Below are 24,915 nucleotides of genomic sequence, written 5' to 3'. Positions count from 1 at the left end.
CCCTCTGGACCAGGAGAGGAGTCCAGCTAGCGTGCCCAACCATGAGTCCTCCCCTCACGGGAGCCAGGCTCTATTGCCAAGAGAGGAAGAGGAAGATGAGATAAGAGAGGGTGGAGTGGAACATACCTGGCACAACAACGACATTCTCCCAGCCTCTGTAGATGGTCCAGGTAAGTGTCTAAAACAACTTGGCCCCTTCCTGTGCCATCTACCTAGCGGAGCGTCCACAACCCAATCGTTAAAATATTTCTTTCCAGAGCCCTCGCAGAATAGAGATACCAAAGCTGGTGACAGATTATGAAGTGATAGTCGTGTTATCACATTACAGCACTACTGACATCTTAGGAAGGGATTATGTTTCCGTCTGGACGCAAGTTGAACATGAACTACATTTTAAACACACAACGTGAAGGATTTGCACCACATGTACAATGTGCCAATTATACAACACCATCAAGAGCTATCCTCTCAGGATGGAAACTGGAAGCAAACATAAAAGCTCACAACTGATATGTATTTGAAAATTTTGTGTAGTGATACAAACCAAATAACTGTCAGTTCAACAGTAGTTTCAGTGTCTGTCTGACACCTCCTATTGTAATTCAACCATCTAATCATTCCCTTTTGTTAAGTGTGAATGTGATTTCACACTTCTACCTGGTCAGGTAGCTTGCTTTCTTATTATTTAACAGCTAAGTACTTGATAATGATTCTTGCTGTTTGGTGGGAATCTCTGGGGAAGTAGAAATGGTCCAAGGCCAACTCTAATAAAAATAAGGTGAATTATATTCAAACTAAAACTTCAGATGCCACTGTGAAAATGGAAATGTCATGGTCTAAAATTCACTTAGGATGAAACATCACCAAGGTAGGAAATGATTAACAAACTAAAGGAGAATTAATCATGTCCCCCTAAACTCCCTCGGCTAATCTCTACTTGGTAAGGTGGCCTGTAAAATTTTTTTTAATGACCCTTCTAATTCAAACCTTCATGTCTCCTTAATCTCTGTTCCAAGACCCAGTGAGCGCTATCATGATTTACTCCACCTTATGTGTTTTTTCCTCACGATATATATAACAATAGCATTTTTATAAATAGGTGAAATGGGTGGGAAGGAAACAAGTACGCGTCTACCTGTATGCTATTGTGATGTCACAGACTATAAAACATCGAACATAGGCAGAGTAATTGTTTGGTGTACTGGAAGCAGGATAATAAAAGTACTTCCACTACTAAAGAACATTAAATGTGAAAAAAAGAAAAAAAAAGACTGATGGCAGTTTGGGTGTAGTGTATTTGTTTTTCGTTTTCCTAACATACTGTGCCAAGTTTTGTACTCTTTCTGTTTCCAATTTTGCTTTCGGTGAAGGTTTCTTGAATCTCAGCAGTCCCACACATAAACATGTATCGTTATATCCATTAAGACTTAAGGTTTTAGATTTTCAACTATGAGGGAGAACTCAGCCAAAGATGCTTGAAAGATAAATACGTTTAATTAGGGGCAGAGGATGATCATTAAAGGAAGTCTGACTGCTGCAGAAGTCATTAACAATCTTAAATGAAATTTTTATTTTTATGATAGCCATTTACATGTATAATAAGAGCCAATGATTCTTAGGAGCAGTGTGACAGAAACAGAGTGTGGCGAGAACTCATGTAAGACATACTATTTAAATGAGCTGGTGTTAGCTATTCATATTTGTTAATGAACTAGATATGCAGGGCTATAAGAATGAATGTTCTGATGCTTTAAATTTTAATATCTAGAAATCAAGGGTAAGGATCAATTACTAGAATTTCCACCCTTAAAGGAATAATTATTAACGATATAACAAATGTACAGCTCCAAACTTCTGAAAAAAAAAAAAAAGTTTAATTTAAAAAAATTAAGATCAGTAGTTGAAAAAGGGCCAAAACAGCCATGTCAAGCTGTAGTAGTCTGTGATCATGGCAGCTTTTTGTGTTGGTCATGGATCATAATTCCAAATGTTTTAATATACAATAATCCGTACGAATGCATTACAGACCCTGTTATCACCTGTAGTTAATGGTGCCTGTGATACAAATGAACAGGCTGTTCTTCGCTCTTACCTTTATGGTAAATAAACTAGCATTCTGGAGTCACAATAATTAAATAAAATGTAAATCCCTAATCTCATTTGGCTATTTGGACCAAGAAAGTTACCCAGCTATTACCTGTCTGGTTCTAATGATTAGTAATGATTTATTGTTCTTTTTTTTTATTGTTCCAAAAGTGCTCTGATGTGGTGCCTTGATGTCTAATGAAAAGAAATTGGTCTTAAAAAGCTACTCATTGTTTATCCTGACTCTTAGATAACACATTTTTCTTCTGATAAAATATTTTTCTTATTTATTGTTCAAAACACACAATATAGACAATAATTCTAATTCTGGTGCTGTTTTATTTAGTAGTGTTTTATCCCTGGTGCCTGGCTGTCTACCATCATACCTCAGCACATAGCTTTACTCTGAGATAAGCCCCCTCTCTTTTGCTCTCTCTCCCATGCTTTCTGTAGTTTGTCTGCAGGATGCAGGTTTTCCACTGAAGAGCGCAGTGGAGTTCTTACTGTGCCTTTCCGGTTCCAGCACAATCAAAGTTTTGTGTTTAGAATTGTCCTTGACATTCTTTCGTCCCACAATGGGGTGGACACAGTGTGCTGGAAACCATGACATCATTATCATTGACACAGACTTAAATAAATCACCTGCATCTTGGCCTCTTTCTGCTTATTCAAGGATTCTTCATCTCGAGGAAGAAAGTGCTCTTTATTTTTATAAACCTTCATCCCAAGGGTGACTGGAAAATGCAAACTTTTACAAGTGTTTTAAAAACAAATATACTATGTGGTTTTAGACACAGTATGCTGAGTCAGAGGTGTCTTGGGAAAAAAATGTTTAAGGTTAGGCATGAGGCAGAAAGACAGCCAGGATTGCCCTTAGTTCAGGGGGGATACTCCTAACCCACGTTATGATGTCCTTCTGAATACGGATTCATGTGAAACTTAATTAAATAGGCATAGGCATAGTATTTAAAATACATACCTGAGCTTGATGTTCAAAAAAGAAAAAGCTTGATGCTCGGTAAATTGAAGCAAAGTACATTCTGGGTGAAAGTGACACCATCTCAGTTGCACAATCTTTGGTAAAAGAGGGTTATAGCTAAAGTATTACTAAGTGCCAACTACACATGTGAATACGCAGCATTTAATAATTTGGGAAGCAACTACCTCCTGTAACTTCTCTTTAGGTTTTCATAAGAAAATGACAATGAGGAAGGAAGTGCAGCAGAAATCTTGAACATTACCACTATTATGCAAAAAAAAAAAAAAAAAATGCTGTTAACTGTTTTCCCCTCAGTGACTTGATCTCTCAGATGGAAAACTTATGATTCTTCTGACTCTTGGCTACCAGAAATCACATGAGAGGAGCGAGGAAGAAAGACACAAAAGTTATATTTATATCTAGTACTGAACTTCTCAGAAATACCTTAATTTAATTCCTTGCAGAGACTAATAAAAATATCAGATGAGGGAGCCTTTTAACCAATCCGTTATTATAATTGACAATAAAGTATTGCTGTATATTGAACTCCTAAATGTTTTATGCAAAATGTCCCAGTGAAAATATTCCTTAAATAAGGGAGAAGTCCAGGGCCAAGAATGAATTTAAAGTGGTCGTAGAATTTAAACAAATATCATTCAAATTATCTGACTAGTATTATGCCCAGTGGCATTAAATTAGCATCTATTTATATCTGTGTACTTTACCTTAAGAGGCTCATAATTTTTCAGTTCTGATGCCATAAACAGATATGCTGCAGGATACTACTTGAAAAACATATATTTTAATTTTGTTGTAACATTTGCTAGAATCTTTTTTTCTACCAAATAATTATGACTAGAATGTGATAAGCAAAAATGGTCAGGATAAATTTGGGAATTCACAGAGTCCTATTTATAAAGTTTCTCTTGTTTTAAACAAAATGATTATCACAGAGAGATATTCATCCTGGATCATGTTTGGTTCTCATTAGTATTGTTATTGTAAAAATAAAAAATTTAAAAGTCCATGTTTAATTTACTTTCTTGAAGGATTTTTAACTGTCAGCTGTCCTTCTCTGACTTCACATATTCTACAATTTGGTAGGCAGAAAATTTGAGAGTTCTCCTACTTTCCAGACTCTTCCCATTTTAAAATATTACAATTTTAGAAGATGACCTTTTATCATCTATAGATCTTCAACTTCAGTGTTACATATTTTCATCTTCATCAGAACCTTGAGCTGTTCTTATAGCTATGTTTTTCCTCAGAAAATGGCTATGATTCCCCTACTGGGGAATTAACAGTAAGGAAGAAAGATATTTATGGAGTGGTAGGGAAAGGAATAAGGAAAATATGTTTTAGAAGTTTATATAAAACAGTGAAACAGGTGTTTTCAGTACCTCTGGGACGCTTGTTTTATAAACTGGGCATTTCAAGTTTTGGTATGTAGAATTAGGTTCTTTAAAATTTCGCTTGCATAGATTAGCACCATCATAGCTACTCCAAGGAGGGAAAAAAAGCATGAAAATAAAATAAGAAATTCTGACTTGTCTCTGATAATCCAGTGTTACCAGAGGCATAGCAGCCAGTGTGCCTCTTCGTCAGTACAAATACTTAGTTGCTTTTGACTCTTATTGAAAAAATAATATCTTTCCCCCTGTTTGTCACTAGAACTGCCACTAGAAGAAAAGCCTTTCGTTTGCCCCAAATAAGCACCTCTGTTTTTCACAGCTTGCAGTAATGCTTAAAGTAAATAAGTTCTTGTGCAGCTAGCACTATTGGATTCATTCAGTTGCCTGAACAAAGCTATTGTTTAGAGGTTTACAACAAGCCTTTTCTCTGTTTCCTTTAAAAGAATCTTCCTTGTTCCTGTGGTAGGCATGCTTAGTATAGTAAGCCTTTCTACAATTTTCAAATGCTAAAGATAATCTTCCCCCACAGAAGAAATGAAGGAAGACTATGACACTATGGGGCCGGAAGCCACGATCCAGACCACAGTTAACAATGGTACAGGTAAGTAAGTTTACCACGCTAAGGTCATGTTTGTCCTGCGTCATGTGGATTTAGTGAGTCAGGGACAGAAACACTGACCCATCCATTTGTATGTCTGTGATTTAACAATTAAGTCAGACTTTACAATTCTCTTGTTTTGTTTCAAATCAGAATTCTCTGCTTTGGTATTTTATTCAGCAAATATATCTTTTATTCTTAAACCCTAATTTGCCTGTGAAAGTTAAGAAAACTGAACTGGATTTTTAAAAATATCTTTTCAAAGCCTGAGTTGGGCAAATTTCTGGTAGTAATTTTTATTTTAAAAGACTACATAAATATAATTTGAAAATTGTAATATAGTATGCCTCTTCCAGTCACCCCTTGATATTAGTCATTGAGATTCAAACGATATGGTGTAATTTAGATTGTAAAATGTTTCTTCAGAACGACAAACCAAAATTCTGTGAATGTTCCTCATAAAAACTGATCATCTGAGTTCCTTTTCATCCTATCTTCATTTTATTTCTCAGTACCTTCTAGTTCCTCTAAATAATATTTTCCAGGCAAAAGTTGCATAAAGAATAGACAATTTCACTTCTTTTCAATGAAGCTAAAAAATTGCAGTAGGAAGGTAGTAAGTGGTGCTGTTTTATTCTGCTATTGCTGTAGAATGGAGTTTCAGGACAATTGTGACCTTCCATGTTCTTTTCCAAAAACTGAACAGCATCTCCTCTCACACCCTCTCACGTCACTAGTGCAAATTTACACTGACTCACTATGTTTATCTCTCTTTTCCTGGATAAGGCTAAGTATTTTTGGTGTTTCAAACAATCCTTCATACCACCATCAAAACTATTACCATAGTGCCCAGTATAAGGTTAACTTCTAAAGCAAAAGCCAAAAAAAAAAAAAAAAAAAAATCACATAACTATTTCCACTCAACTCACCAATGAAAACAAGTCACAGCTTTATGAAGTTTTAGAAATGTAAATAATTAAGATGATATTCATATCTCCCTTATGTCAAAACACATCACAATAGACTGTTCATGCTGTGTTTCTATTTAGAATGCTCTTATTAATAACTTACCACGCACTAATTTACATTCTTGGATATAAAATAAGAGAAATAATAGAAAACTATTGTAAATTTTCCTTCATTTGAATAATGTCAATTTAAGGTACAAAAATGAAACTGTACAATATGGGATTATGGAAAAGGTATAGAATTAGGAACCTATAATCCTGATTTTTAGCCACAGCTCTGGCAATAACTAGATTGCAACCTTGGGCAAGTCAATTGCCCTTCTTGGCACTCAGTTTCCACATCTGAAAAATGAATAGATTGCACTAGTTGCTTGTTAAAAATATTTCTAGTTTTAATATTCTATGTTGTAGGGGTACCATCACTGTGTAAAATAGAAACAAGATAAAATAACTTCTTATAAAAACACAATAATAAAGAGATACCACAAATTAGATACTTTCTGTAATGTCCCAACTCATAGGATCAAAAATGGCTTCATGTTCCTTTTAAAGACAATTGTTAAATTTCAACCTCAAGCATAAATAAACTCTAATTTCATTAACTTTATAGGCATTTAAAGTGTCGCTATTCCACAAAGTGACAATTTACTAGCTGTTTTATACACTTAAGGTCTAAAGTGGGGTTAATAAAAATGGTTCCTATTCAGAAGATTTAAAAATCAATTTCGAATGTTCCTTCACATAGCCTTAAGATTCACCTTTTCCCATACTATTTACTATTCCTTATAGTTCATATGTATTCAGTCAATAAATAGATCAATAAGTATTCATTGAGTGTCTTCTGTCTATTCACTTTCGTGTGCACATGTTCTGGAAGATGGGCCAGGAAATCTTAGACATGGCTATTATTTAATTTGGAAGATGAGACCAACACACAAGAAAAAATAATAAGCAATAAGTGAAAATATGTGATAAATATGCAACAAATAGTAGGAACTATAATTATTTCAAATTACAGAAATATGAGCGATCCTATGGGGTGAATTTTCAGAAAAGGCTTCATGAAGGAGGTGAAATTTGAACTAAGTTCCTTTTCAGTAGTCGTGAAGGAGTGAGGAAGGTCCTTCTAGCAGAACAGGAGTGTGTAAGCCATGGAAAGAAATTGTAATATCTATTCAGAGGATAGCAAGTAAAAGGATTTGGCCGAATCAGGGGGTCCTAGGAGGCAATTCATGGGAAATGAAACTGGACATGTAAGTTAAATGTCAGTGGAGAATGTAAAGCAACAAACCAAAGAGTTTGGGGCATGTTATACTACCGTGATTTCTGTGAAGAAAAACTAGACTTTGAGAGACCAACTGGAAGTCATTGTAGTTATTCAGGTGTGACGTGACAAAAAGCCTGTCCTCGGGTGGCGACAGTGGTGAAATTAGTAACATGACTTCTTAACAACCAATTGATTCTCTGGGTGATGGAATCAAAATGGCTTCAGGATTACACATCTGCATGTTTAGAACATGGCAAATACTTGCTATTTCTAGATAAACAGAAAAAGGATCCAATTTTGAGAAGACCTTGAGCTTGTCTTTAGACAAGTATTTTCATATAAAATTATATAAATGTGTATATATATATATATATGCACATGTATATGAATGTTCATTGGAAATGAGGAATTGAAACCCAGGAAGTCAGGGCTAGAGATAAAGATTTGAGAGTCATGCAAATATAGTCAGATGGTATTTAACATCATGGGACTAAGACATTTACAATAAATATACTGAAACACGTAGAAAGCTGAGGCCAGGGCTTCTGGTGAGTAAGGAGAAAAATCAAATTCATTAAAAGAAAAAAGATTAAGAGAGAAAAAAATTAAATATCCAGGAGACAAAGAAAGTTTCAAAAGTAGACAATGGTCAATTGAATCAAAAGATTCAAATAACTACGACTGAAAGAATGCTGAGCAAATACATTGGACTTGGTAATTAGGAATTTACTGGTGACCCTCAGCTTAGAACTCTGGCCTTTTAGAGAATAACACTTATTTCTTCCCAACCATAAGTTTACTGCTTCTTATCCCTAGCATCTTTTTGGATGCTAAAAACATGTGGAATTGAAATAAGACATCTTTAATGGTTGAAGTTGCTTATTAATGGAGTATCTTTTCTCCCCACATAGGTCCTACTGATCAAGGTCAAGCTATTGGCTTGACCTTCCTCTCCAGCCATCCCAACCTATAGTGATATCTTCCTCCAATGAACTCTTATAGAACAAATCAGCTGACCTTGCTGTAGATGCTATAGTGTGTTGTAACTTAATATATTGTCTTTTCCAAATTAGACTGCAAACTCTGAGAACACAGATTGGTTTTAGGCTACCACATTGTCTATGAGAGTGCCTTAAAATTAATAGGGTCTCAACAAATATGTTTTTATTAGTGAATGAATATGGAATTCTTTAATATCAGATACATTTTTCTTTTTTAATCAAAGCAGAACAAACACATTGGAATAGATAAATTTTAAACCGGTTAAGCATATTTTCTGATAAAAAGTGTTGTTATTAACTGGAATGAGTTGTCAGGGGAAGTCAAAATGTCTCTATTATTTCTGGATATTCAACACACAAATTTCATTCCTAACTGAAAGTAAGGAAAAGACCTCTAAATTTCCTACGCAAGTCTACAAATCTATTACATAGTAGAATTTAACCAAGTTCATATCAATGAATAGAGTAGTCTTTTAGAATCTAAAAGTATCTCCTTCCTAGTATATTCTGCTGAATTAAAATCTGTAGAAACCACGCATTCTTTCTTAGCCTGACAGCATCATACACCTTCCTAAAGGCCATCTCTACCGGGAAACCATCTGACAGTCTCCCACTCAAGATTACCCACTCATTCTTTTGAGGGTCATTCTCTCTCATATTATAGTCACCTGCAGGTATGTTTCTCTCCACTAGATTGTAAACTATTTGAGGGCAGGAATGATATGGGATTTTGGTCACTTTCTCACCACAGACCCTAGAATGGTCCTGAGTCAGAAAGAGTTTTTGTAGAAATGAGAGACAAACAGCACTTGAACTTTCCTTTCCCATTTCTGGGTTGACATACTTTTGACAGTGGACCTGAAATAATCAATCAGACATTTTCATCTCCCATTATTCCAATCCCCCAAATGAGGAAGACTCAGTTACATTTGACTGGTCTCTAGCCTTCATGTCCTTCTCTGTTTAGTCTGTCCACATTCTTCCTATAACCCTTTTCTCATGGTCCAAATTCCCTTCTTAGAATCTTTAACTGTCCCTCAGTACCTATAAGACAAAATCCACATTCTTCAGACAGGTATTGAGTGCCGTCCATTTCATACCAACAGTGTTGCATTCTAGTCAGACCAAATCCCTTGGTAATATCAAAAAAGAATCACATTTATACCAACCTCTGAATCTCTGCCCATGCTATCTGTTGAGACCCTAATCTCTCACTCCCATTCCTCCAATTATCCAAATTCTACCCACCTTTCTGTTCTTCAAGGCTAGCTCACCTCCCATTTCCTTAATGTGGCCATCCTTGAACACCCCCAAACCACATATATCTCTTCCTTGTCTGAAATCCCACAGCCCTCAGGTGCACACCACTAATTTTAGCATGTTGAATTGTTCCTCTTTATGTTGTTTGCACATATTTCACCTAGTTAATTTCATGGAGACAAGCAGTTTCTTGAGCTATGAAATAGGGGTAAATTAGTATGACCTTAGTATGTGCCCCCAAAATATTTGCTTTAATAAAAGGGCTAGTCCCTGTTTGCCTCAAAGTGCCTAGTACAGCAGTGAACACACATGGTATGCATTATGACTGGTAAAATGAATGAATGAATGAATGAGCAAATGAATGAATGAACGAATATTAGGTGGAGAAGAAATGGACTCTGAGAAAGGAAGTCACAACAGGTGAAAACGTTTCCTGTGAACGGGATTAAGTCCAGTATCTTCAGAGAGTGAAACCAGGCTTTAAGTCTCTGAAATCTACTTGTTAAAGGCAAAGAAAAACAGACTATCATTACTTTTTTACAGCAAAGTTAGATTAGCAGCATAGCAAAATTGATCTACAGCATATAAAGCAGTGAAAGCCCTGATTTATAGTAATAACTTTCTACATTGCATTTAATGTTTCTATATTGGTTTTAATGTTTTAAAAATTTTAAATGTATGCTTTAACACAAAGAACTTTACATCTTCCAGATATTAATCTGGTTCAAAATCAGAATGAAATTATTACGTAGAATTTTTTTTTTTTTTTTTTGCGGTACACGGACCTCTCCCTGTTGCGGCCTCTCCCGTTGCGGAGCACAGGCTCCGGACGCGCAGGCTCAGTGGCCATGGCTCACGGGCCCAGCCAATCTGCGGCATGTGGGATCTCCCCAGACCGGGGCATGAACCCGTGTCCCCTACGTCGGCAGGCGGACTCTCAACCACTGCGCCACCAGGGAAGCCCCTATTATGTAGAATTTTTGAGAGTGTGTTTTAAAAGGTATTTTCTAAGAAGATTAGAGAAATGGAAAAACTTGGGAGCATTATAAACATGAGTTTGCCAACATGCTAGTAGTAACAAGGATCTAACTTAGGTGCACGGTGATCATTAGCATTAATGTGTTTCCACGTGCATATCAAGACCTAAATAAGCCCCTGATGTTTTCCTCTTTGACTGTGTGAGAGTTACCTTTACTTAAACAATCTAGCACTCTTGTTTTAAAGGACTATTAATAACCACCTGCATCTTTGCTTCCTTTGCTGGGAAGAGGAAAACACCTTACATCTAGGAACTGGGTAAGGCCAGTTGAGGTCTCGGTTCTTAATCTTATATAACACAAGAAAATTATTGTCCAAGAACTAACTGTACTGACTGTAACTAACAGTCGTTAAACATGCTTCCAATATTTTAGGAATAATATATAAACGCTTTTACAGATAAAAAGGCAAAAGTTGTTTTGGGATGCTCTAGATTCTGGAGTCAGATAAACTACATTTGAATTTTGTCTCTACCAGTTGCTAGTTACATGAACTTGAGTATAGAATAAGCCTTCATTCTACATCGGTAAAGTGGAAATAACGATTCCCTGTTTACAGAGTCTGACTGTAGCGATGAAATGGTATATCATTTTTAAAGGACCAAGTACAATGCCTAACATATACTAGATTCTCACCCTCTCGGTTATTTTTCTGGTTTGTTTGCATCTCCAAGTAAGCTTACCCATTTCTATTCATTAAGAAATAAATGCATTCTGAACTATTTCCTCCCTTTGTACAGGCTTTGTACTGGCTCCTCATTAATTAATTAATTCTCTAGAATGCCAAAATACAATATTTAACACATTTGTAATGGAAGGACTAACCAGTCGATTCTGAGAACGTTGGCCAATTAAATTCCTTTGACGTCTTGGAAAACTACCCAGACAAGTTGTAGGACACATTTCTTTTCACTGCTCTGAGGTTGCATTTGAAGTTAAAATAGAAAGATTAAGAAAGAATAGCTTAGTTTTCTATCTCTCTTCATCTTTATCTAGCACCTTTTTTTTTAAATGTAGAAGAGGATTTAGTAGTATTTATAATGTTTGTGTATAAGGATGTTGAAAGCTCTCAAAGATTTTTCCTTCACTTGTTCACTGAGTAGCATCAGAAATCATATCTTTTTTTCCTTCTGTCCTGTATAACAATCAAATAAACAAATAATATTTGTCACTTGTTAACACCCACTCAACTATTTCCATTTGTTCTTTTCATAGTATTTGTTGTGTGCTGAATTGGAACTGAGGTTCAAGAAACAAAGGAAATAGAAGATATAGTCCTATCCTTAAGGAATTCAAAGTCTTATGATGCCATTAGGAAAGACAAAAATCACAATGACATGAAGGCAAAAGTTACAATTATAGCTTCATTAGCTATTCAGATCCATAGTCAATTTGGGAGACCCTACTAAGTACAAGGCATTTTTTTAGGCATCGTGAAAGATGTAGTGAACACTCACCGTCATTAATGACTTACATTCAATTGGGTAAAAAAACCAATGGAAGATGAATAAGAAATGTGTGTATAATGTTTAGCACAATTTTAGGCATAATACATGTTCAATTGTTGCTAGCTATTATTATTATTATCAGTAATGATTATAATAATACATGGATTAAGATGTTTTATTTGAAATACAGAAAGCTATGTAGGTTCAACTGAGAAGTTTTCAGTATTGCAGAGGGTTTCTGACAGAGAGTAGTGTCAAACATTAGAGACATGAAATTAGGGAGGTGACTTAAGAGACTGCACGTTTCAGAGAAGGTTTTCTCCAGGACAAAGTCTTGTTGAACATGCCTCTGTGCGAAAAGAGAGACAGCGAAAATGGCTGAAAATGTAAAAGGAGACGAGGCGAAAGATGGAGTAGGTTATCGGAAGAGTTGTGAGGGAATAGCTTTGGATGGTAGCCTTGGCTGTGGGCAGAGACACATCTTTTTTAGCAATAAGATCAAAAGAAGAAGGGAGACTTGTAGAGAAATTTCTGTTGAATTTTAGGTAGTCGATGGAATTCACATCATTTAAGTTGCACTCTTTGAAGTAAGTAGGAAAAGATATCATCAGTTGACAGTATGGGAATGGGAATAGGGTTGGAATCTTCAGGAATGGAAATTTAGAGTAATTGCTGTGGACAATGTATGGAGATTCAATTATCATCATGGAAGAATATCCTATTTTGATAACATAGACAGAAACAAGGCTATACAATTATTTACATTTCTTTAAACATTTTTTATATTCTAGGAACAGAAATTGGGCTGGATTTTAGTTTGGCAAGGCCAGAATGACACAAGAACGAGGGGCGGGGATGGAAGTGATTTCCAGCTTCAAGTGCTTTGCACTGAGGCAAGCAAAATCAGAATGGGTGAAATGGCCTGAGGGACTTGTCAGGGCCTGATTATCACAATGAAGTACCTGTTTCAGGGGATGAGGAACTGAATGATGGGGTGGGGCGATAGGTTGAAGTCAGAGAGTGAAAGTTCCAAGTTTCACTCAGAGAGATGGCATTGTCCCAGGGTTAGCCATACCAAGGGGTGGCTGGCCATCCCTGTTGTTGGACTAGAGAAGATTAGAGCACCACACAGCCAGGATTCTGCACGGACTATCTTTTGAGTAATGAAATTTCCCAGAATGACAATAATGACAGCCTGGGGTGAACATATGCATGGGATAAGTGTCATTTTACTTGAGCTGTATAGGTTGTGTCCTGAGACATGATGGTGAAAATGGATGACATAGATTTCAAAAAATTACAGATTGGAGGCTTTTTGAGGGTCCAGGTTAAGTTTGCTCTTCCCCATGTTTCCCCTTGGTAGGTGCAGTGTTTATACAGCCTCGATGGTTGATAAGCAAGTTGCTTGTTGAAACAAAGCATAAATGAATAAACAAAGAAATGATGAACAAATGAATAAAATAGGCACTCTGGTTTGAAATGGGGGTATGAATGAAGGAGTTTGTTGACCCATCTGTGTGTCGCTCTGCGTGTTAAGACAGATGAAGGTGGGAATGGCTCTGCTGGAAGGGTCTGTGAGGGATGGAATATTATCAAGAGATGACACAGTTTCATTTAATCTGAAGAACTGGAACTCATGTAGGAGGACATCATTAAGCATGTGGGGGGATAAACAAGTAATATGTGAAATGGGAAAGCAAAATGAACCGTGAATAAAGTGTTTCTTGGTCTCTAGTCCTAACTTAAGCTTAAGACATTTTTTTTATTTACTAAAACCATACTAATTAATATAAATTCTTCCTTTGCAAGATGTTTCATAAAGTTAGTTTTGAATTGAGTGCCTTTTGCAACATGATTAAAATTAGGAAATATCAGATTGAGAAAAATACAATCCCTAAATATTAAATGGAAATTTTAAATAGGCATCGTGAGTGGAGCATTTGAAGAACTTCCGTGATGTTTTCCATTTTACCCCAGTAGACTTAGGTGCGGGTCACTCAGTCAAAAAATAAAACAAGTGCATGGCATTCAGAAGAGCAAGGACATGAAAAGAAAAATAGAGAAAAAAAGTTTAAAATATGATATTTTATTTACATTGAAGTTGGCATTTACATTGCCTTTCTCCCTATTAATTTTACAGTGTTATAATGTTGTTGTTCAGAGCTACTTACAATGTCAGAGCAATCATTGCAGCATCTAGGACCTATTCAAATTATATCCAATCAGTTAGGCAAGAAGAAAAACTAAAAAGATGGGGTTGTCTCTCTCTTTGTCTTTCTCTCATATGGACTCATTATGATATAGTGTAAAGAGTAACGGGTTAAGAGTCGGGATACATGAATTCCCCATCCAGCCCTACCAGAAATTATTTGTGTAATGTTCTATGAATCATTAGCTTTACTGTACCTTAGTTGTATCGTCTGTTAAGTGAGGACATTAGACTAGAAATTTTGGACTCCACCCATCCTACCCTTTCTTCTAATGAGATTTTACTGGGAAGCGTGAACAAAGGAAACAAAAAGCATGGGCTGTGTGAGTTGCCATGGGAGGGGGAGGTTCTCGGGTCTCCTGCCTCATGATCCTAGACCCAAGGCCAGGGTCCTGGGTGTGTGACCTGCAGTCACACAGGGGCCTGCACTGGAAGGGCCTTGCCCTTGGTTTGATGCTCTACTGCCACCATTTTGCACTGAGCCTGGCAAATTGTGTAGGCAATCCTGCTTCTACCTCACAAAAGGTGTTAAGATAATCTCTGAGTAAGAGCAGGATAGGAAGGGGTGGGGTCAGGGATTCCCCGCCTGAAATACCACATATAAACACCAATTCTGTTCAAGTGTACAGGATCCTTTGGCAGTATCTTGGAAGCAACTGAGTCCCAGGTAAAGATCTAGACCTAGATTGAAAATCTTGTTTGAGCCAGAAACACCGTGATACAAGGTATAAGTCCCCCAAATTGGTAACAGGAGTGATAAGGTTAGCAGGCTAGCAGTCGGTTAAGCCTCTTTAAGCATGAATTTTGTGTGTCATATCATTAGTATAGAAGAAAGTGGAGAAAAGAGTGAGAATGTTTTTGTACCTTTGTTGTCTTCTTGGTTTATAGCTTCCAATTCCTCTTATTGCTCTTATATGGAGTTTAAGTTAAAATTTTTAATACAGCTAGCTTTCTTCTATGGGTAACAGTAGCCATACAAGTTGTATCATAAGGTATTTCTCAGCAAGAGTTGAGTTGGATGTATAGTGTTAATCAATTGTGCAAGATCAGCTTATCAGATAATTCAGTTAGTACCTAAATACTTAACAAGGAGAGAGTCCTGCTCTTATAAAGCATGTCATTTTCTTCTTGTGCATAAGATCAGTCACATTTTTATATGTTGGAAGTTTTGTCCTCCAGTCAGATCTGTCATGCATATTATCATTTTAAATTTTTTTAGTTAATTTCATACAATGAGTTTCTAAAAAGAAAGTATAGAAAGAGATACATTCTGAGGAGAGAAAGACAGAAGTAGCACTTGGCAGGTTAGACAGGAGGGTCATTTTCAGACTATAATCAGTGTACACCGAGAACAGCCTGTTACTTCCTGGCGAATGAATGCTGCGGTTTTATGAGCTTTGTTTGCAGTTAGGAACAGCTATCTCCACTTCACAGCAAGAGTTCCCACAAGAAATAACTGATATCCCAAGCTTCTTGAGTGTCTCCTTCATTCATTCGGCAAATATTTAATAAGCACTGTTTTCCTTGTGATATTGTCTGTGGTTTCCAGGCACCTCTGAAATATTTTTTCTTAATCTGTGGATATGGGTCCTCCATCAGAAAACTGTGTTGCTTTGAGTTTTTAATTGAAAAGAATACAGATAAAACTCTCTAGGCCTAGCCAGTGAATAAAAAAGCAAATTGATTAGGGCAAAGAATTAATTGAAATGATGCAATTCTGAAACTTCGAAGATTCCCTAGAAAGCATATACTAGCTCATTTTACAGAAGAAGATATTGAGATTAAAAAACATAAGTAGCTGAGTCAAAATGAGTAGTCTAATAATTTTAAACCTGGTCTAATCATTCAATTAGTGGGCATTAGCTGTGTGCCTGACACTGCCCTAGGCACTGGGATAACAAAGGTGAATAAGACCCTCCATGCTTCTATCAGCTCATGGGCACGTAAACGAAAGATTATAATGTGATGTGATAAATTCAACAATTGAGATATGCAGATGATATTCTGTAGAAGGAGGGTATGAACTCAGGTTGAAATCATCAGAAAGGCTCCCTGACATGGAAGTAATTCTGTGCTGTTTCCCAAAACCACGTTACTGAATGCCTTATTTAGCCAGGGGAGACAGAGAATTGAATTCCCAGAGTAGTGATTCTTTAACTGGGCATGTATCAGAATCCCCTAAAGGGCTTGTTAAAACACAGATTGCTGATTCCATCCATTTAGGGTGGACCCCAAGAATTTGCATTTTGAACAAGTTCCCAGGTAATACCGATGCTGCTGGCCTGCGGACCACATTTTGAAAACCACTGTCCTAGAGCATCCTTAGGTGTCGTATGTCTCTACAGAAAGCATATGAAAGAGCACTGAATTACTGGACAAAAGTACCATACTTCATAAACCTCTCTAAAATATAATAAAATAGTCTGAGTCTTTTTGGTAATATACCAATTCCAAAATTTTAGGTTTCACAGGTATATGAAAGATAAACATATTATCTAACGGGAATTTTTGTTTTAAAGGCGTGGTCTTTGTACCAATACATAGCAATCAAAACTGTCTAAGGGTTAGTAGTCTCTAAATCTGATATTCAGAATCCCCTAATAAAAAATCTCACTTTAAAATTAGAGTCTGTCCCTGACTGGGCTGCTTCCTGCAGTTTAGGGAGATATTTGATCCTGCACAGTACTACAGATTCCTATCCCTTTGGAACTTTTTCTCCTGAAGCTCTTACACATTGGGAACCCTCACTGGCATCTGAATATGTGCTCCCAGGAGAAAGCCATGTCAGAGCAGGCATGGAGAGACTGGCCCAGAAGCTGTACTAATTCCCAGGAAGCGAAGAAAACTTTGTCACTTTTGACCTGGCTTTACACACACCTCTGTAGCAGTCGGAGGCTCTGCTGGGCTGCCCATATAGCTGTGTAATGAGAAAAAGATCATCTTCCCTCATGGTTGTTTTTAGATATTTGGTGCCAGTATGTATTTCAGAAGCCTTCTACAGAAGGGCACACGTGCATTTTTAATGATAAAATGCCTATATTACATTAATTAGTCAACTTTAAACAAAGTAGCCATGAGGATTTATATACCTCAACAAATGCTGAATATGGGCTTTCTTTAAACTAAAAAATTTAATACAAATGACTAAATTAAAAATAATTTTCTGTGTTTTCTTACCATCTAAAATGTTGAGAAAGAGACTATTTTTCAAAAAGATGATGAATACAGTTACCTAGATTTCAGGTCCCTTTGCCTTGACATTTGAAGTGAGTAAAAGCAGATGATATGATAAATGCATAATTGCGATGTTAGACTGAGGAAGTGTGTGTGTCTCTGTGTGTGACTCTCTGTGTATATATGTATTTATATTCCCCTGATACACATGTATTTATATGTCTGTATACTGCAGAATAACAACCATTTTATGTACTTGTCTCTAAATATGAGGATCATAGAAGTAGGAAAACAATTCTCAGTCAATATCTTTGTGTCCTTATCCCCAAGTACACTCTCTGGTACTAGTAGGCACTCAATAAACAGTTATTAAACAAAGGGATGGATGAATGATTCTACTCAGTTTTTTACATATACTTACTTCAGCTCTTGTAGACCCTCCAAGATATTTTCTTTTCCAAAAGAATTATTTATTCACGTTGATGTTTATTAAAATGGCTTAGCGTAATATTCAAATATATTTCTTTAATTTTTAAGTGAATGTTAAAAACATGCTGGGTAATAGACCAGTGTTCATAGAGCACCTGTCTTCCTACATGAACACATGCTTGTAACAAATAAAGAAAATAAATGGTGAGGGAATAAAACTAAAGAGAAGGAAACAGAAAAGGAGAAGCAATAAGTATCAAGGTCTCATCATAATATAAGTACTTGTAAAAGTATTAAGAATCTTTGAGAAATACCTAAAACAAGTCAATTATGGGGAGAGCAGGAGTTGAATGATTTGAAGACCAATATAACTCTTTTATTTAGAGGTTTTCTTTAAAGATGTTAACATTGCTTGTTTTTAGGCAATAACTTGAAAAGTTAGTCCATATTGATATTCATCATTATCCAAAAATATCAATATCTAAGATAGACATAAGGGTATATATGAAAGTATTAGCAACATTAGTAAGCGTGACCAACATATTTACAAGAAATTTGAGGCTGTTCTGACTTAAGGGACCTAGAAATTTACCCTAACGATATTAAAATACACTTGGCTATGAGGAAACATTTTTAATTAATGAAGTTCTGTTTTTGGATAGAGGAAAGTTTACCTGACCTTAGGGAAGGTTGAGATATTTGCAAGACACTAGGGTAAATTTTAGGACTAAATGCAAAATCTCTGGAGAAGGTATGGGAAGAAATTATTTAACGTTTCTTGTGAATTTTTGCTATGGTTTGATCATAAATACCATGCAAATATACTTTGTCAGTGTGTTTTGGCAATTCTTCCAAGGATACCAAGGAGTGAAGAGAAAGACAGGAAAAAAAAAGAAAAGAAGGTTTATTTTACACTAGAAAAATGCAGTGAGGAATTTTATAACTTTCTAGCAGATTTTCTACCTCATCTCTGAGTCCACTATACAGTATTACAAAATCTTTGTAAAGACCAAAAATGCAGACTTCCAAATAGAATCAAAACATTATCCTTCCCAACAATTTTGAGAGTAACAAAAATTTAATTCCATCATTTGTTCTAGAATTGTAACAGTTAGGGCGATTTGGAGTCTAGGAGATTGACACACAACATAGCCTAAAGTAGAAAAGGGAATTTTTCTGCTCTCTGGAAGGACGCAGGTGCTGCTTGGCCTCAGGAACAGGTGTAGCTAGAAAAGTACTGTCAGGACTTGCCATTCTGCCTCTGCTTTTCTCTATATATCTGCTCATTTTCTCTCTTCATAAATCTTCTTATTCTACATGGGATTTATCAGTTCTTTCATTCTACATCTTATAGCTGCAGTCACTGAGAAAAAATAAATCTGCCTTGGTGATCTCTTTGGAACCATGTTCTAAAATCATGGGGAAGGGATTGACTGAACTCAGTTGGATTAATTGGCTACCACTGGACCAGTCAATGGTTTGACCTGGAGGATGGAGGGCTAAGATTGCTTCACTTCAGGTGCAGATTAATCCACTGTAACTAGGGGAGCAGAATCATGCAACAACATGGCAGCTGCCTTGGGTACCATAAGGTTTGGCAATAGGGACAGTGGGGAGCCATCCCAGGCAAAGGAGAATGTCATGGTACTGGGCAGAAAAATCCACATATTACTAGTATCCATAGCAACACCAGGGAAAAACACATTATATCCATGATGGTCATACCTAGTTCATAGAAGCCTAGATTCTAGCCCACTTAAGTGACTATAGATATTGAGAGATATAACTAATAGCATATCTATACCACATGAAAAAAAATCTTGATAGAGCAAATAGATTTAAATGTTTGGGTTTCTTCGTAAAACCCTTTTTGAATACTCATCTGAGCCCTATCAAACTCTTGCAGGTATTTATGATCACGAATACACAGTTTATCATGTAATTGTTCTACAGTTACTTGAATAGTAGGTCTGAGTTCCTAGCTCAACTGTAGGTGTCTTGTCTTATGCTTCCTTTTACTAGAAGACTTCTGCACCAAGATCAGTGTTAAGGACATAATTTATTCCACATTCATTCCATAAATGATTCTTGAGTGCCTACTAATTTCTAGGCAATATATTCGATGCTCAGGCCACAAAGATGATCCTTAATGAGAGCACATGATTTGATATCTTTTGTCCCTATCACACTTGACATAGAAATATAGTATGGCCAGATCTGATCTAGCGAGTGAATTGCTTCTCCAAATACCAATAGTGTATCTAGATGCAGTTTAGTTTGCCTATCCAGAAAAATCAGAATTTTCCTCCCTTTTAAGCCGAAAGGCTATTAATGCAAATCCAATTGAATTTGCATTTGATTACATTTCTGATGGAAACATTCATATGCAAATGAAAATTCATGCAAAGATAGCCAGATAATTCAGATACTTGCTGAAATATCAAGATAAAATTAGCATGATATTAAATGTACATCCATCCATGTTTACTAGATTACACTCAGGATCTTCAAGTGGGACAGTGTTCTTGAAAAACTTAAATTGTGTCTTAAACATTTGACAATGTTCAAGTAGATCTGGATTTAGAAAGTTGCTATTACCTTACTATCTACTGCCACAGTGCTGAAAAAGAAGTCAGTCCCTGGTCAGATCAGTCAGGTTGTTCAAAAAAGGTTCATCTTGGACCCATGTTTTGTCCCCTTTATCTTTTCTTGCGCTTAAAACAAAAGGTGACTTTTGATAGAACTGAAGTCATTTTGATGATCCAAAATGATGAACAAATATTTTGTGCAAGCTGGCAATTCCTTCATACCCCATAGTGACTTAATGGCGCAAGTTAAATGACACCATCACAATCACCACCAATAAGTATCCTTTGGAAAACATCCATGACAACATGATCCTAATCAATGTCCATATTCTTCTAAGAAAAGACTTAAGCGAAAGAGAGAAAGTGATCCTAATCAATGTCCATATTCTTCTAAGAAAAGACTTAAGCAAAATTTCAAGATATAAAATCTTAATCCACTCTTCCACATTCCAAACCTACATTTGAAGGAAGTGCAGATCTTGGAATCAGACCATTGCTCTTGTTAAAATTAACAGAAGTTGAAGTGGCAAAAGAGAAAAGCTTGAGATCACCGTATTCAGAGAGTTAGCACTTAGTTTAATAGTCTACAAAGTGTAATGCTCCCCAGGTTTATTTTATTTGATCCAGTGTATTCATTCATATTTTCAAATCTTCTTAGAATTCCCATGCTTCCTGGTGTGGTGAATGTCCCTTACCATCCATCAAATTCAAAAAGCCTGAACCTAAGGGAGGGTCTTAGCCTTTCCCTCCTTGGCTCACCCAATCTTTCTCCAAATCTAACAATCTTACTTTTTAAGTATCTCTCAAATCCAGCCACTTCTTATAGTCTCCATCACCAGTTCTTTAACTTTTATCATTTGCCTAATCAATGGCAAGACACTCCTAACTGGTTTCCCAGAATCTACTTTTCTCTTCCTGCATTCCCTATCATACTGTAGCCAGAGTTGTCATATTAAAATTCAGGTAATCTATAGTTTCATCCAACCATCCTCTCTGCCTAATACCCTTCAATGGCTTCCTGTTTCTCTTAGAAGAAAACTCAAATCCTTAACAGGGCTAGCACACGCTGCAGGGTCTAGTCCCTACCTTCCCCTTCACCCTTGTGTCACGCTGCTTCCCTTTCTCTCCACACTCTAGCAGTCCTTTCAGATCCCAAAATGCTCCATTTTCTTTCTAGTCACCACTGCTGTACCCCAGCTTCTATAATTTGTTAAATTTGTGCTTCTCAGTTAAGGCTTTCCTGATCTTCCACACTCCATCAGGTCCCCGTCAGGTACCCCTGTTATTTCTGTAATACAACCGTACAGCTTTCTTTCATAACACTTATTTGAGTTTGTAATATTATATCTACTTTTTGAGACAATATCAGTTGTATTGATCATTCTCATGGCTTCCTAAAGAATGAGGCTGGATCTGTTTTTTGCTTATCAAAACAAGGCGTGATGCCTATCTCACACCAGGCATTCAGTAGATACTTGTTGATTAACGGTAGGTTCCACTTTCTGTTCTTCTCATAACAGTTCATAACAGTGAAAGCCAAAAATAAAAATTGACTGGCTTGCTTGAACAACACCCTGCCACCGATTGCCAGGGAGAATTAGGATGGCAAGTATTATAATATCTTTTATGACAGAGAAGGTGAGATGAAGAATATAGTGGAATCAAGGTTAACTGTTCTCAAAAACTATGAAAGTAGGGCCCCACCATTAATTGTACTAGCAAAAGACTTTTCTTCACTTACTTCTGGTAGACAATAATGTGGCAGCCACTTTCCCAACACTGTCTTATGCATAAGTTTCTACTTAGGATGTTTAAAGCCACAACTTATTTCAGAAACATAGCTAGTGGTTTCTAATATACAGTCTTGGGACAAGAGTTGCTAAAGTTGATTTACAACTATCATTCATGTCATGGGAATAGAGTCATAATTACAAAAGTTAAAAATCATATCGAAATCACACTGCAGCATAGCCAGTTTCTTAACTCCGTCTGTTACTTTTTTATTTCTATCAGTGTGAGCTTTATTTTATTTTCAGCCGGTTTAAAATACTGAGCTAAACATTGAAATTTTAAGGAAGGATAAACTCCCACATTCCGTGATTTTTTAACAAAGTCCCATTATTATCTCTCTAGGAATATCCGTCCTTTCTCATCTCTCTCGGACTGGGTAGTCCTGGTGGTCTGTGATGTTCAGAGACTGGAGGGTTAAAAGCTTATTTTTATCAACAGGATGTATACGTGGTTAGGAACATTAAGTGTAGTGGACTATAAAAAATTAATTATACCTTTCTTAAAAGAAAAGGAAGTTTTATATAGACTACTAAAGTAGCTTTGAGTTCATATTATCTCTCATGTTTATGGATCTGAGAATATAGTTCTGGTTTTTTTTTAATTTTCCCTGAAAAACATTAAAAAATTTCTTTGATTCTTTGTGAAGCACGCAGACTAGTATTCCAAGAAGAGGAAAATAAAATATACTTATTTAACTTAAAGCAAAGTGTCCTCTCTTTTTGCATATATTATGAGAATGAGCATTCAATCAATAACTGGTCATCTGCAACACTTCCTACAAATAAACTAGGTATTTGTAATCTTTTTGCAAGTCTATGTGTCTTGCTAACAATGATGTAGGCAGACCGAGGCTCCTAGGAAGAAGGCCCTGAAAAGACATTTCTTCTTCTTTTTACCATTTCAGTTAAGAATGCAAATTGCACATCAGACTTTGAGGAATACTTTGCCAAAAGAAAACTGGAGGAACGCGATGGCCATGCAGTCAGCATCGAAGAGTACCTTCAGCGCAGTGACACAGCCATCATTTACCCAGAAGCCCCTGAGGAGCTGTCTCGCCTTGGCACGCCAGAGGCCAATGGGCAGGAAGAAAATGGTGAGGCTGTAATTCATTTTTAGCCACGACGCTGACCTCTGCAGCTGTTACAATTACAAATGCACTACATGCCTGGGTGTTTACCTTAAAATTTGAAGAACAGCTGCAGAGGCATGGAATTTCATGAGCAAAGATTAGAACTGTAATTTTAGGGTATTGTGAAATTTTTTTTGTCAGCAAATTTGTGTCATCTGTACATCCAATAAAGAACCAGAACAATTAGAGCCTATTTCTAAGAGATAAAAATATCTACATTGATTCCTATCTTTCCAAAATATTTCACTTTTGAGGAAAACAAAAAAGTTTAGAGATACTGACCCTAACCTTTGTTCTTCTTTACCGACACCTGAAAAGCTCCTTCACCCCATGACTCCCTGAGTCATATGTGACTAAAGGTTTACTACGAACTGTCAGTCACCTAAAGAGAATCTCCTCATTTATCAGCTGTTTAAATTTCCCCCCAAATGCTCCAGTAATTAATTAATTTTCCAGCACAGTGTGAGCTGATTTCGACAAGTCTGCCCTGGGTGTGCAAGGGGACTGGTGTGCGTGGAGGCCGCGTGCGCCTGTGGCACTCTTGTGGAGCAGATTGCAGTGATTCCTGTCATACCATCCCGGGCAGTCAGCCCATTAGCTGCCATTGATTTACTGACCTTTTGGCCTGCTTCTCTCCCTCTCGTCTCTCGGCTACAGACCTGCCACCTGGAACTCCAGATGCTTTTGCCCAACTGCTGACCTGCCCCTACTGCGACCGGGGCTACAAGCGCTTGACATCACTGAAGGAGCACATCAAGTACCGCCACGAGAAGAATGAAGAGAACTTTTCCTGCCCTCTGTGTAGCTACACGTTTGCCTACCGCACCCAGCTCGAGCGGCATATGGTGACGCACAAGCCAGGGACAGATCAGGTGGGGGGTTGGTTTTAAGTGATTTCTTTCTATAATAACCCCTTAGAGAAACGATATTGCTTTGATTGGCAATCATTATTAATTTTTCATGGCATTTTGAAGATGCAGATCTTTTAATGGTAATAGCTTTAATTGAGGTCTAAATGATTTTTTGATGGTCTCTTCTAATATGATTTAATAGTCTTATGTTCACGATCGAATGAGTGTGTTAATTTCTAATTTAGAAATTTTATTTGCACTTTAGTTTCATTTTTATGTTCCACAAAAAGTGAATGAAATTGTAGCTTTTTAATTATACATTATTAAACATCTCAGCAATTTTAATTCCATTTTTCACCTAGTTTTACTTAGATTTTCTTTTTCGTATGAGATCTAAGTCATAGTAAAAGAAGTGTGCATTTTTTCATTTGTCACATAACATCTTCAATTACTTAGACTATTTTTACAAGCTGCTCCTAGTTTATGAAATTTCATTAAATGTTTTAAAGAAAATAAAAAAGCCTCTAATATACGTGCATATCTATATAAAATAAACTGGATTAATACTAAAATGTTGGATATGCAATAAAAATGATCCCTTTCTGATATGCATATTTGTTACTAAATGTTAAAATTGCTCTGCCTCTTTCGGCTTACTTGTGTTAAAAATAAAAACTCTGTCTTAAACA

At 36.5% G+C, this 24,915-nt stretch overlaps 1 protein-coding gene across 3 annotated transcripts in view; it reads left to right on the top strand.

Moving 5' to 3' along the window:
- Positions 1-24,915, top strand: part of ZEB2 (zinc finger E-box binding homeobox 2) — a 131,965-nt gene that overhangs the window by 88,723 nt on the left and 18,327 nt on the right. For 2 of the 3 annotated variants that reach the window (XM_049712200.1, XM_004285438.4), the window contains exons 3-6: positions 1-170; positions 5,006-5,077; positions 23,151-23,339; positions 24,033-24,247. The exon at positions 1-170 is cut by the window's left edge and continues 88 nt beyond it. In XM_049712200.1, coding sequence (XP_049568157.1) covers positions 1-170; positions 5,006-5,077; positions 23,151-23,339; positions 24,033-24,247 — 646 coding nt within the window. The remainder of the gene's footprint in view (positions 171-5,005; positions 5,078-23,150; positions 23,340-24,032; positions 24,248-24,915) is intronic. The other variant, XM_033416035.2, reaches the window with a different exon arrangement.

The sequence above is a fragment of the Orcinus orca genome, chromosome 7 (assembly GCF_937001465.1).
Source record: "Orcinus orca chromosome 7, mOrcOrc1.1, whole genome shotgun sequence".
Classification (NCBI taxonomy): domain Eukaryota; kingdom Metazoa; phylum Chordata; class Mammalia; order Artiodactyla; family Delphinidae; genus Orcinus; species Orcinus orca.
The sequence above is the reverse complement of the archived record's forward strand: the minus strand, read 5'-3'. Positions and strand labels throughout refer to the sequence as shown.